The 14,462-nt window shown below is 45.4% G+C and overlaps 2 protein-coding genes across 5 annotated transcripts in view; both read left to right on the top strand.

Moving 5' to 3' along the window:
* LOC8036391 overlaps positions 1–14,462 on the top strand; it is a 32,345-nt gene that overhangs the window by 15,325 nt on the left and 2,558 nt on the right. For 2 of the 4 annotated variants that reach the window (XM_040211375.3, XM_040211376.3), the window contains exons 2-4: positions 8,859–9,050; positions 10,679–10,804; positions 11,938–12,653. In XM_040211375.3, the coding sequence (XP_040067309.1) occupies positions 8,859–9,050; positions 10,679–10,804; positions 11,938–12,012 (393 nt within the window). In that variant the 3' untranslated portion in view covers positions 12,013–12,653. Of the gene's footprint in view, positions 1–8,858; positions 9,051–10,678; positions 10,805–11,937; positions 12,654–14,462 lie in introns of those variants that run through there. The other 2 variants (XM_042287148.1, XM_042287149.1) reach the window with 1 other exon arrangement.
* LOC115321272 overlaps positions 12,867–14,462 on the top strand; it is a 37,231-nt gene continuing 35,635 nt past the window's right edge. The window contains exon 1 of the mRNA XM_042287147.1: positions 12,867–13,143. The gene's annotated coding sequence lies outside the window, so the exon portion shown is untranslated. The remainder of the gene's footprint in view (positions 13,144–14,462) is intronic.

Genomic DNA, 14,462 nt, shown 5'->3' with positions numbered 1-14,462 from the left:
GATTTAAGTGTGTTTCCTCAAATCCAAAACCGATTTAGCTTCCCTTGAATTTCTGTTTTCCGACGACTTCGCAGCGCAAGCAAGGCAGGAACGAACGAAAGGCGAAACATACATCAAGGACTGGCGGCTGTGCATAGGCCTTCGTTCGTCCTGTTGTAGAACTAGTACTAGTTGCCAAATAATTCACCTAATAGAGTCGGCGTCAGTCTAAGAGTGCAATAGAAGTTCCGACTCCAGAGCGCACTCGTTCCCTTCTGTCGTGCTTTTGCAGCGCGTGCTAAGAAGCGTTATCCAAGGCACATGGCAGCTTCCTGCCATGTGCCCATACCAACAGTTTGATGATGTGTGGTGATTTGAATCTGCAGTTACTGACTTTCCGGGAACCTACTGAATTTCTTTATAAACGCACTTTGTTTTGATTATTGTCAAAAAAACTTTCAAAAGAAAAAATAATAATTTTTTTTTTGACTTATTTATAAAAAAACATAAGTAGTGACGTTTTTTGTAGGTTATTTTCTAAATTTTTATATAAAACAACTAATTATGTTTTTGTTTAAATTATTTTATGAAAAGGTAAGAAAAATATTCAAATTTTTTTATATTATTTTATAACAAATGAAGAAAAAATATTCCTATTATTTTTATATTATTTTATAAAAATAGGAAAAAAATATTAAGTTTTTAGGATGTTATTAAAAATATTGAGGTCATCTTTTATATATATATATATATATATATATATATATATATATATATATATATATATATATATATATATATATATATATATATTTGGCAGAGAGTTCTGAAGAATAACACCTCAGTTTTTTGGGTTTTTTTAAATATTGAAAGGAAAAATACATTTTCTACAGATTTTTCCGTGTTGACATATTTGTAAGAGTTTTAAAAATGAGCATAAGTTGCTTTGCACTTCTTCTTTTTTTTAATCTAGGATTTTCTTTTTTTAGAATCCAAAGACAAAAGAAAATTAAAAATGACCTTTTTTAATTCCCTTTCTTGTTTCTATTTAACAATTCATTCTGATAACACAACACTCAAATGGCTTCAACTCGACACCTGTCTATAGAAAATAAGAGTTTTCCTATCGACAGGTGTCTTACCTACGTTACAAAAATAAAATTAAAGTTATGTCTGACGTAGCTTAACAGTTCGCTGTGCCTAGCGTAACGTCCGGATGGACCACTGAAACGCGCTAACCTAACCCCCCTGCCCCTCTCTTTTCCGACCGTAAACAATGAAAAGTGATAACATTTCTTCTAGGAGCTGTTTTTGTGGATTTCTAAGCAGTAATAGAGTGCAGGCGAGCTGGTAATTAATCGACATCTTGTAGACCCTGAGATGGGGAAACGATAGAAAAACGGACGATGTTGTTTTAGCGACTGCGCTGAATTATTATTTGTTGTACCAATGCCTTTTAGTAAGAGATAGATAGAGTCTACGAACTTCTAAACACTGTTTTCCCCTTGACAGACTCTCGAGAAGGAGATTAGACACCTTAATAAGTGCTGAGGTGGTCACCGGCCTAATGATCGACTACCTTCAATATGTAGGCTATATAAGGCTCTGGAGCAGGTAACGGGACAGTGATTTTGGTGTCAAGTGCTTCATGGTGTTTGCGTTTGTGTTCTTTTTCTAATGTATTTGTGAGATGTGTACAGTGCGTTCAAATACCACAAGGACACTATTTCCTAACGAAATCCGAAATATACATTAAAAAACATTTCGAGTGTCTTTTTTTTTTTTTTTTTTTAACGTTATTCTTCGGTTCCGTTAAAAAAAAAATCAACAAAATTTATGTCAGAAGGAATAAAAAAAAAACATTTTAGTGGCCAACACCTAGCTGTGTTTGGAGATTTGTGTTTGTCCTTTGTACCTCTTGTTCCCCCTTTCCAGGGATTATTTTCGCCATTTTTGTCCAGCTCGCTTGCACCTTTGCATTTAATTGCATTATAGCCAATTTTTACCAGGAATTAAGTAAGTTGTCGAAGTAAACACTGGGAAACCAAAAACAAATTTCTAAAAAGTTCTAACACGATTCCAGAACATTTCCAACAGAAATTTAAAAGAATTTAACTGCATCTTTTTTTTGTAAAAGTAGCCATGCTCTGTGAGTGCGCGTACACGTACGATGCACTTGAAATGTATAGGACTAAAAACACCTCCTGCTGGTTGTGGACATGATAAATGAATAAGTACTTCGGGGGTCACATCTTCATTTCTTGTTGATCGGTAAACACTGGAAACACGGAACCCGACGGAGGGGCGACTTCCTAAAAACTCACTCATTCTCGTTTATCAAAGCGCCACAAGGCCACACGGTGTTGAGAGGGTACGGCAGGATGGATGCCAAAGAATTCACCATTCCCAACAGCCATCACTTACCTGCAATTTGTCGACTAAACTGATTCCTCCAGTCTTTCTGCACTTGCACGACGTCGCTGGTCAGGATCTTGAGTCTCTGTGAAGCCGCGGTACCGCCTTTTTCTTGGGGGTCAATGTTCAAGAACCCCAAGAATTCCTCTCAAAATTTTACGAGGTCGTCCGTGAGTACCTGCGAACTGCGTTTTGTACTACGTGTTTTTAGTGACCCCACGTACGCCGTGCGTTCTGCGTATGAATGTGTTTGTTTGCCTTCGTTCTTTTCTCCAGTCTCAGGTTTCTAAACACGTGGAAACTGAAAAGCACGTGGTGCGAGACCCCCGACGGTTGACTGTTCCAACGAGCTCGTAGCCTCCACGGCACTGTCAGCTTATGTCGGCGAATGGGGCATAGCGCCTCATTTCCGAATGAGGTGCTCCATACTATTTAGCCTTATGGTGGACCGTGGAGGACGCTACGAGCCATCGCAACCAATCAGATGCCGTGTGAGTTTCACGTTACGCCGCGACTCGCAGTCACGTGTTACGTTCACAGCGCTGGGTTGGCTGGGAGGTCTCGTAGCTTCCGCTGCGGTCCAATCGTGGGGTGAAACAGAGTGTAGTGCTAGTTTCTCAATTCGAAACCGCTAGCGGCGATAAACTGACACGAACGCTGACTCACTGCATTAAATAACGCGTAGCTTCTAAAAAAAAAAAAAGAAAAAAAAAAAGAGAAGTTGCGGCCGCGGTTTGGCAAGCCGATCACGTGACAGCGGACCACGCCCTTTTTTGCGAGGCGGTTTACGGCGCACGCATTCCCGAGGCGGAAAGCGGGGATCGTGTGGGCGAGATGGCGTCTGTTGTGTGAGCTTGCGGCTGACATTATTATTATTATAACAACGTTGCGAGGTCTGGTGCGAACGGCTGGCGTGACACGGAGGTACTAAGATGGCGACCGGGGTTTCATGGGGCGGCCTTCTCCCGGCCGAGTCAGCCCGCAGAGGCTGCTGCGGGGACTGCCGTGCCGCGTGGCACGTTATCATGAGCTGCGATGAGGTGCGACGGCCATGATGGGTCACGTGACATCGGAGGAAATCGGTTCCGTGCCGCGTTTGCCCCGAACTCGGGTCCTCGTCGTTGACTTTGGTCAGTTCCACTCTGGTTTGGTGATTTGTTCTTTTTGATCCACGTAAAAATACAAAATAAATCTTTTTTTTTTTTTTTTTTTTTGTTTTGTAATGGATGTTTCGATTGCACGCTGTTGAATCCCTACTAAAGGCAGACACCTCCAAGATGGAACAGGAGTGTCCGAAAGATATGGCCCTAGGTCGGTTTCTTCAACTTTTACACTCGCTCACTTAGATTTTGCAGCGTGCACGTGCGCGCCGGGGAGAGAGGCCGATACATTTCAACCATAAGTCGGTCAAATGACGGTGATGTATATTTCAATTTACGGGATTAAAGGAACCAGTTTCAGTGACCTTGACATTCTTGAACTTATTATTGTTGAAAGGCCTCGGATAAGTGTGCTGACAGGCATCTGTTTCAACAGCTGACCTTTGGCCGACTTGCCGTGACCCCGTTTTCGCTTCGGCATTAAAAATCGGGTCACGGCAAATGGCAGGAACGTCCGAACACTTGCGTTAGCAGATGTCTTTAGATCATTTGCATAGTCTCCCTTTAGGTACCCAATGGCTTTCCAACGACTTGGAGATATGTTTCAAAACGCATTATTGGGAAAGGGCAAAAATTGTCTTGCTTTGCACGTTTATACAACCTTGATGTTGGTACGCCTCAACAGGTGACCGGTCTCTTAGCTCTAGATGAGAAATTTAGCCAGTGCAGTACAACCGCTAACCTGGGATTTTTAACCTGATCACACGAACGCGTGCCGGTACGAAACTCATCCAGATCGAAACGGGCGGGGGCGGTGGGGATCGAACCCAGGAGGTCGCTCCAAACTGAGACGCGTTAGCCCAATCGGCCACTGATTCCCCTAGAAAGGGCAATCGCATGATTTATTTATTTATTTATTTATTTATTATGTTTAATGTGCCCACAAACAGCTCGAGACCTTATTAGTGCGCACGTATTACAAGCATGATGTGTCAGTTTGGGGAATTTTTCTGAAAACTCTGAATGCTAGAGAATTATATTAAGAATAAACTATTTAACTGGGGCTATATCGTCGGTGAGGACTTCATTCGTGCTCAGTTTCGTGTTTTTTTTTTAATGTTTACATTTTTCTGAGTTTGAAATTATATGTTATTGATATCAAAAGGAGGAAAATCGATCGTCTTATGTTTTGATGTATAGTAATTTGTTTTATTTATTCACCGGACGGACTCCATCATGTAGCGAGAAAGGGGTGAAAGAGGATGATATTCTCCAAGCTGAGCGTAACGACTGTTTTCACTTCACAAAGACAAAGCGAATCTTTACGCTTCCGCGCGGGACGCGTCGTCGCGCCCTTGAACCACATACGTTCATATCACCGAGAAACTAATTAAGCCTAAGTTTTACTTCAAACCGCCACCCGTAGTAGCGGTTCGGCGTGCAAACTGGGCCTAACTAGGGTACCTTCGTGTGAAGGCACCCTAAGCCTAACCGCCAGGTCAAAGCGCTGGCTCGCAAGATGACCTCATTTCTTGGGTAATCGATATCTGGCAGGTATACGCCGATGTCTCTGGCTATACTGTGCGGCCTCAGAGGCGACGTTGCTGTGCGCTGCAGCGGGGGCCCCATCACCGCATTCCATACGGCTCACGAGCGAGGGCCCTCGCGTTCTAGGCCCACTTTGTTACGTGGGAAGGGAGGGGAAGCGGGAAGAGAGAGGGGTCATGGAAACGGGCGACCCGGGGCTACACTCTGGAGCACGAACTTCACGACGGCTTTTCCATAACAAGTTTAGTGGCCCGCACGCGAGAATCACGGCCCACGCAGTCAGCTCGACTTTAACTCGTGACGCGCGCGGAAAGTGTGCATACGGGGGGAGCCATTCGACGCCGCCATGAGCACAAAATAATCCGAAGACCAAAAAAAAAGCCCACATATTTTTTTTTTTTTTTTTTTGTGCGTCGACGTTGAGTGATTGGTGCGTCGGGTGGTTATCCGTTTGGCCGGCCCATGGTACGTTCGAAAACCATTTCCACCGGCGGCGTTAGGCGCCGTCGAAAGACAACCCGGTGAAGAGTGCTTGCTCCGAGATCCCGAGTTAGCCCTGTCACTGCCAGTGTTCTTTTACTCGCTGATCTAGAAAATGCCGAAGTAAGTTTACCTCGAGTGTTGCTCTTTAGATAGGGAAACGAAGCAACGAACTGCCGATCAAAGTGTGTCGCGAGTTTCTCTCTGGGGAATAATACGTATTTTGTTGACATCCTTGACATCCCTAACCGTTCGTCGAATCTGTCGAACGTCAGTAAGGTTCGGAAGATATTCGCGGTGTCCCTAGGTCGGACGGGTGTGCATCTTGTGTCTTGAACTATTTATGTCTGCCGCTACTGTGAGTCAAGCCTGCTCCAAATAAACATATTTCAGAGTGTGGCGCATGTGCGAAACATCTACTTTAAAAGTCAAGTGTCTCCGGTCAGCTTGGGAAGAATTTTGGCGCGACGTATCTTATTACGGCGTCGATGTCGGTCTAGCGGTCTATAGCCGCCTAGCCGGAAATGCCGCGCAAACGCCACCAGTCGCTCGCCGACTATGCGGTGCCGCCCCTCGTAAAGAAATTTTCAACCTTATGAGGTCACATTTTCGCACAAAAATTTCGAGCGCAATCTCAATTCTGTTTTCTGAAAGAAGAAAAAAAAATTCAGCCTTTCCACTTTGGTGAAGAAAGACGACCAGCGAAGCAGTACTATGGGGGGGGGGGGGGGGGGGGGGGGGGGGAGGGGAGGTGAAGTGAAGTAATGGTCGGCCGGAAGTCGGCAAGCCAGAGTGGAAACGCTGGACGGCTACCGCCATCTATAAGCGACGGCGGCGATGAGACAATCGGCAATCCGGTTGTCTGGTTGCTGCCGTCGCTCATAGGTGGCGATAGCTGTCCAGAGTTTCGTTTCATCATTTGTTTTCTGAAGGACGCGATACTGGGGAAACTAGCCCTTTAACAGCTCCGCTGTAAAGAAACAAGTCTGAATGGTAGGATGACGGCCTCTGAATCAGAAGAAGTTGTGACCATCGCTTCTTATGTCTAATTGGACGCTGGTTATTTTATAAATTATAACCCACGATTCCCTAGGCGTTCAAAAGGAAATTATTGTCTCTGAGTGTGTTTCTTTATGACTTCAAAGCACCATTCACACACTTCCAACCGAGTAGGACGGAAAGAGACAAGATCGGTTTTTAAGCCTCTTGCGACGGCGTAGGACCTGCTCTGCAGCAGCGCATCTGGTCCTCCGCCATCGCAAGAGGTTTAAAAACCGGTATTGTCTCTCTCAGTCCTACTCGGTTGCAAGTTTGTGAACGGCGCTTAACATGAAATGCCTGAGGCTCAGATTGTAAGAAATCACAAACTATTCGCCCGTGCATTCTTTCACAGCTTTTTTTTTTTTTTTTTTCGAAAATACGGGAAAGAAAGAGAGAGGAGACGTATGAATCTTTGATCTCGTTTTTAGATATACCTATATAAGCGAGATGCACATAATAATAATTTGTGTTTTATATTGTTTTTAACCACATTGATAAGTAGAAAAAGAGAAAGTCAGTACCTTTGATCCATACTCGTGCTACCATTTTTGGAGACGTGGTATCTGGGTTTTCACGATTCTGTTTGGTGTAATAATCTCATCCTTCTATTAAAAGTTTTATTTTTCTTGAGGGACAATGTTACTATGGATCTCGTGTAATGTTAGTTACACGATGTGTGGCGAGTGAAAATGCACGCCTTTTCGACTTGTAGCGTTTTGCCACTCGTCATGTGTTACGACCAAGTGAAACTACGAACATTCCCGTCGAACGCGCACCTAAGTGCGAGGTTTGTGCTCGAAGCGCGGCGTCCGCGTATAGACCCTTTTCACATTGGCGCCGTCATCTTGAATTGTCGTCACTTACAGTATAGGCGAAAACATCGTTTTACCTTCGCCACGCCAATAGAAAACATTTGGGGTACAAACGTAACCGTCACACATTCTCGTTTTGCCTCCCCTCTTTCTTTCTTTAATTTTTTTTTTTTTTTACTATTTACAGGTTGAAATGTTTGATTGTTTTTTTCGTCGCCCGTACCGGATACGCCTGTTAGGTGGCTGTGGACGAGAGCACACGGAAAAGGTCTATACCGATCATCAGGAAATAGGCGCCAAAATCGCGCAGACGATTTCCGGACTCCATTGTGCACATCCGCATACATCGATCACGCGCAACCTGACGCCACGTTAGCAAATCTGTCCGTCGGATGTCCGGTTGTTGACGCCACTCGTCGTCGTCGGGTTCCACCTGTCGCGAGGACGGAACTACGCCCTCGTGCTCGTGGCCTTCGGTAGCCGTCGTGCATGCTAGTACATGCACCCGATGTCGCGCGGGTCCCCCGGGCGAGGATTTCGGACACGGCGCATATGTCCCTACACCTGCGCCGAGTTTTGTATATCCGGTCATTTGTCGTATTGCAAAACAATTGTGACTGTGAACATCCCAATGGTCGTCTCGCGTAGCGGGCAAGTTTCATCACACCGAAAGTTGCAGAGGCTGAGTCTCAACCCACTCAGCCAATGAGCGTCTGACATCACAACGGGCATTCCAGACAGTTGAAGACAAAAAGAGATTATATCCTGTAATGGATCTTTTTATTTTAATTTTGCGAGGCCTCGTTGGATTATTGGAAATTTCACCTCACTGTTCCGCTGCATGCTGGATAGTGTGTTAGGTTTAACGACAAGCGACAAAACCGGCGATCGACTGTCCGCGTCAACTTGCTCCTATACTCGGCGACAACTTTTCTTGGCAATGGAGTGGAAGGTACGTCCCGCGTCCCCTCTCCCATTTTGCGTGTGCGCAGGCTTTGAGTGTACGCAGGAAGAGAGCCTCCGTACACTCAAAATGGGAGAGGGGACGCGGGACGTACCTTCCACTCCACTGCCAAGAAAAGTTGTCGCGGAGTATAACTATGCCGCTCTCTGTAATGAATGGAAACAAGGTTAGTCTCATTTAAGAAGTGGCCACAATGATCCCGGTTTCAAATACCTTTTTCGAACACTCAGTACTGCCGTACTGTTAATACAATACGGCAGTACTAAGTGCCCGCATACTTTTTTTAAATCATATATATATATATATATATATATATATATATATAAGCGTCCTTTAGACCACATTCAAGTCTGAAACGAGAAATGTCTGCACTAAGTCGCCCCTACAAGCTGGGAATTTGGGTAGCCACATTTTCGTTTTGTCCAGTGCCTTGTGTGCGTGCGTTTGTTTTTGCACTATAAGCGGAAAATGAACCCGCGACTAAACCACCTGCGTCTGTGGTTCTATCTTGCTGTGCAGGTCTTCGGATCGATATGCCTGGGCCTGATGCTGTACTACACGAGCTACAAGGGAACCAACTCCTTTGGCATGTTCGGGCATGAGATGTACTTCATCCTGACGGCGTTCGGGTGCTTGCTCTGCACCTTCTTACTGCTGGTCTCGTCCTGCTGGTCGTTCACATCTTCGTCGCTGCTCTCCCGAACGTCCTTCGTGAGTACCCTCACTGACAAGACGCTGCGTCCCAACCCATAGCATGAACCCCCTACCAACAGAATGAACAAATAATAAAGGGGCCTGCTAAGCTCCCTCCGACATGGGATCTGTTATAAGAGTGTTTTAAAGCGTTTTAGGATCACCACATTATCATGAGCCGCAACTTAGAACCCCATATCAAGCGATAAGGGGATTTAAAACGATCAGGGACAACTGGGTATTCAACGCGAGGTGACAGATGCCTTGATAACCTGCCTTTTATATTGTCCCTAAGTTATCAATGACTATTATGATTTTTCTTTAAAGTTATAAGTTGTGTTGCGTGACGCATATACAAATAGCTCAAAATTGTTCGTGCCATTCGCTCTCATCTATTTGCCAGAAACGATTTGGACTTTGCCTTATAGATAGCTTCTCAAGTACTCAAGCGATGTTCTTCCGATGTCGCCTTGTACGGCGGTTTACCATATTTCTAACCTCATCCACATTTCAGGTTTTGTACACAGGATGGACTGCATTTTCAAAACTGTCCTGTAGCCTGCGGGAACCTGAACATTCGTGCACGTATATGGAAGATACCGCAGCCGGATTCCGCAATCCGTAACTGCAACATACAGGGTTTTCTTTTTCCTTTTTTTTTTAATTTAACAGATTTGTGTAAAAAAAAAAAAAAAGCCGTGAAAGTTACACCTATGCTTTTGTGCAGGTGAGTTATAGGGCCAGGGGTACATAGTATAGGTGGCTAATCGTAACGAGCAGTCGACTAATTAATTAAAACTCGTTAATCAACTTTTTAATTAATGAAAATAGGCATATGGGTCCAATCAGAAACTTGCTGAGCGTCATCGAAAACCACTAAATCAGTAATTTTCAGAAAGACTTTGATCGCTTGAGAAGCGTAGTAGTGTACTAAAGTTATCACTTTTGGAGCAGGTTCAACTCAAGCGCTCAAAGCCTTTCCGAAAATTACTGATTTAGTAGTTTTCGATGACGCTCAGCAAGTTTCTAATTGGAACCATATGTCTATTTTTATTAATTAAAAAGTTAATTAACGAATTTTAATTAATTAGCCGACTGATTGTTACGATTAGCCCTCTATACTATGTCCCCCTGGCCGTATAGCTCACCTGCACAAACCGCATAAGTGTAACCTTCACGGCATTTTTTTAAACAAATCGGTTAAATCTAAAAAAAAAAAAAAAAAAAAAAAACAAGAACATTTAGTATATTGTATCTCACAGAAGAGTAACATAGAGACCGACGAATTATATGGATATTGAGGACACGGACAACATGGTTATTTGGTGCCGAGTGTGGTTTATGTTGATCAACACACATCGTACTCGTCAAATACTTCTCTTTCCTATGTGCTTCGTTGTGCTACCTACATGTTTAAAAGGAAAGTGAAAGTAAGAGAACGACAGATGGAAAGCTATAGTAATCGAGGCCCTAGGCCTAAGACATGCTTCGAACTTAGATCGTGTATCCTCTCGGAGCGTGGTGGGTGTTCTCATTTGGTTATTTTTGAACCATTTGAATTGTGGGCCGCATTCCGCGTCCCTGAGCCTCGGGACTTTGCATGAAGGAGCGTGTACAGGTCGGAAACCCCCAACTGCATCTTGCAGGAGATCCTGTTCCACCTGGTGGCGTGTGCGCTGTACCTGGCGGCTGGCATCACCCTCCTCGCAAAAACCCTGGACACCCACTCGCGCTACAAGGGAGAGGTCTACGATGCCAAGATAGCCGCTGCTGTGAGTCAAGTTGGAAATAAGCATTTCTGCGTAGAGGCCGTGGTTCAGACACGTGTGTACTCAGTATACGACCACGACCGCCAGCTTGCAACTGCATGCTGACGACGTGATGCCATATATGTCTCACTTCATGTGCATAGTCGCGGCGGCGCTTATCGTCTTTGTACGCTTGCTATTTCTGACTGGACCAATCAGAAGGCGCTGTGATACATCGCAGCTTTATTTTACTTTTTGAAGACTATACAAAATCAGTCTTTTTTTTTTTTTTTGTGACGTTCGCGGGATGTTTTTCTTTCCTGGGAAATATTTGCCCGACCCCTATATGTTTCTTCGGAATAACATAATTACCACGAATTCGGTGAGTTATCTTGTGGCTTCGAGTTTTGCGTTCGCGTAGTACTTCGTCGTTCGATGTCATAGGACTATAGGTTAATTGTTTCAAACTGCTGAATGTAAGGTAGATGATTACTTCAAAATATGTCTCGTGGCCGGAACAAAACCAGTTTATCTTATTGTGTCCTGGCCTGGGAGTACATACCCATGGGCAAGAAGCCTGTAAAATAAAGACACTTCCAAGCAATAGTTCTTAAAGGGATACTGAACCGAAATTTGGATTTCGAAAAGTAAGGCTACAGAAGTGTGGAATGGGACGCTATGAACCCCAAAACATCACTCGTACATTGATATCTCAAACGGATGGCCGTACTTTTGGAAAAAGAAGGGCGCGATCAAGCGAGTTCTTTGACGTAACTGTCCTCCGGGAGAAAGGAGAAGCGGCGTCGCTTCTCTCCTCCTCGCTATGGTTCACCAGCTTGGCGGGACGTAGCGAGGAGGAGAGAGTATGGGAATCGTGACGTGCCTTGTCTCGTCGGCCTGGTCGGCCGGGCTGAATCGCGCACTTCTTTTCCAAACAATACGGCGATCGGTAAGATATATCGCCGTATGACTGATATTTTTTGGTTTTGCAGCTTATCGCCTATCCGCCCGGCCTTGTTTAGTGAGCTCGAAATTTTGGTTCAGTATCCCTTTAATGCTTCTAGACCTCAGTAAGGTCATTCTGAAGTCTTGACATGTGCTCGAATTAGCTTTGTGAGATTGTTCATGACCATCGACCATACTTTGCTTTCTTTCAGGTGTTCGGCATCATGAACGGGGCCTTGTACCTCCTCGGTGCTGTGTTCTCCTTCCGCATCTTCAGACAGGGATGAAGCTTTCATGGCCATCGTGGTGTCATAACCGCACGCCCTGCCTTGTCGCTTAATGTAAAATCACTACACACGCTTGTTCATCAATACTCATGTTGGCGCCACTGCCACTGTAGCTTGCTGTAGCTCTCTTCATGTCCCTGTAGCACAAAGGGTAAGACGTGGTGTGCTGTTGCTCACCCGGAGCTTCTTGTTCTGTATGTGCGGAAGCATTTCTTCTTTTGTCGTGGTGCCTCGTAGAAGTTCGTATTCGAGAAGTTGTATACCTGGTCACTGTCTGACGGGACTCTACGTAGCTACACGTGCAGAACGTGTAGCGGAGGCTGTGCCTTGATGAAACCAATGCTTAATGGGCCATAAGAAATTGTCGGAGGCAGCCCGATCTGCCCTGGCGGACATTTTGCCAACCCAATTTATCAGCTGGTTCTATACTGCCAGGATTTCAATCAACCCCACCAACGTGTTGTGAAAGCCATTTTTGGTTACGTTACAGTACGTCGTTACACAGGCTTCAAAGTACAAGTTCCTTTTGTTGTTACAATCATGAGCAATAGAATCGTATTTATTGACAACGCCAGTAGGAATCCTATATGCAAGCTAGTTGTTGTATTTTCTCTGTTGTGCCTAATAAATCTTGACCATTAGTGTGTGCCTTGCTCCGTTTATTATATGTTCCGTCGGGTGGCTGATAAATATGACAGGCGTACAAACAGAAGCTCACTAGTTCCCGAACTGGCGACTTCGCGCGAATGGGCGAGCGGGATACACTCAAATCGCTATAAATAGTTCATTCTTCGGAAACTTGACAACACCCACAAGTTGGCTTGCTTTTCAGATGGTTCCTTGGTTTAGCGGTGTTCTGGGCGCTAGCCGGGGACCCTGGCATACAGCCAACAGCGCCGCCCGGTGATTCCGGGTTCGGATGCCTCTATGCCCGATGGGTATACGCACTACCTAATCAAAATACAGAACGGAAGGGAGATTTATTATGGGAGCTGGGATTTTCGTGCACGGCAGATCCTGACGAAGAATCTTTTCTCCTCGTCTATTCGAGTCTCACTTGTTGGCGGCTGAACAAAAGTGTACGGAACAAAACACTCGATTGCCTTTAAATTAATCGCAAGGTACCCAAAGGTGGTCACATTCCGCGTGCTTCGCGCAGAAGCATGCTGTTGAGCGTTCTTTTGTTGTTTTATTAACGGCATATAGCAGTGTCGGCACCTTTTGGGTGTTCTCCGAGAAACTAAACGCTTCAAGCTCAGTCCTTCGTACATACCACACTCACCACAAAAGGGGGATTCCTTTGCAGGAGCTCAGCGGCACCGCTGTAGAGGGGTGTATTTTGGGAATGCCGACCCAAGTTGGATTTGCTTCTCCCGGTGACGGCACCCTCTTTCTCCAGCTCCTCCTTCCACTTCGGGGCGTTACACCGCGCCCTCTCTAAACTTGGAAAAGCCCCTTCTGTTTCATGTCGCCAGCACTCCGAGTCTGGCTCTGACGTCATCGTCCAATGCCGCTGTCTGCTTCCGGTGCAATGTACCCTTTCGTTGTGTCGGGTCTGTGTTGTGGTGTCTGCGCATTTCGCCGCATGCTGCCAGCTGTTAGGGAAGTATGGATAAACAGAGGCCAGTCACTACAAGAACCACGACTACGACGAGGTACCTCAGCCCGGCCTCGTCGGCGACGCAGAGCGGGGAAGTGTACTGCGGATGCATCAACCTGGGGATTGTGAACACCAGGACGGGCGTTTACAAGCTCGCGGAAGTGGTGAGGCGTGCTTGGTGTTCGGGCATTCGTCGTTTATTTGCCAAGTGTTGTTAGGCTAATGTACTGGACACTGTGTGAAATTGTGGAAGTCGTTCGAGCCACGGCCGCCTTCTGGCCTGCCACGTGAGACGGCTGAGAGCAGACAGCATTTACGGTTAGGCAATAGAAAGCTTGTATCGCCTTGACATTCCACTGCAGCCTGGCAGCAAAGTAAGAACTTAAACTTAACAGAATTCTATATTTTTCTCATAAGGAGAAAGCCGGTGTGACACTGTCGTTTAAATGTAATTTGGAAGATCGGTCTTGATTCTTCAGAGTAAAGTTGACTTCGCAGAGGCCTCCTCTTCGTCAAATTTTACAGGCAATGACTGTATAAGGTTGCTTTCTGATTATAGCCCGGTATGTTAATCAGATATACGAACATTAGTCATACTAAACACACGCCAGACTCGCAAAGTCTGCTGAAATAGTTTGTTATGCACGTGCATGGAAATTGCACGTAGCGGGGCCCTCGTGACAGAGGCGTGTAATTGTAGGCGCTGTCCAGCATCTCGCTCTGCCTGGTACTGTGGTACGGTACCCCGGTGTGGTTGCTTCTTGGACCCGCGTACCCCTTCTATCTGACGGCCGTGACGTCGTCGCTGATGGGCTCCAGCATCTTCCTGGTGTCGTACTTGGTGTCCAGG

This window comes from Ixodes scapularis, unplaced genomic scaffold (assembly GCF_016920785.2).
Source record: "Ixodes scapularis isolate PalLabHiFi unplaced genomic scaffold, ASM1692078v2 PGA_scaffold9__187_contigs__length_104089568, whole genome shotgun sequence".
Lineage (NCBI taxonomy): Eukaryota > Metazoa > Arthropoda > Arachnida > Ixodida > Ixodidae > Ixodes > Ixodes scapularis.
This window is presented reverse-complemented; position numbering and strand designations above follow the sequence as displayed.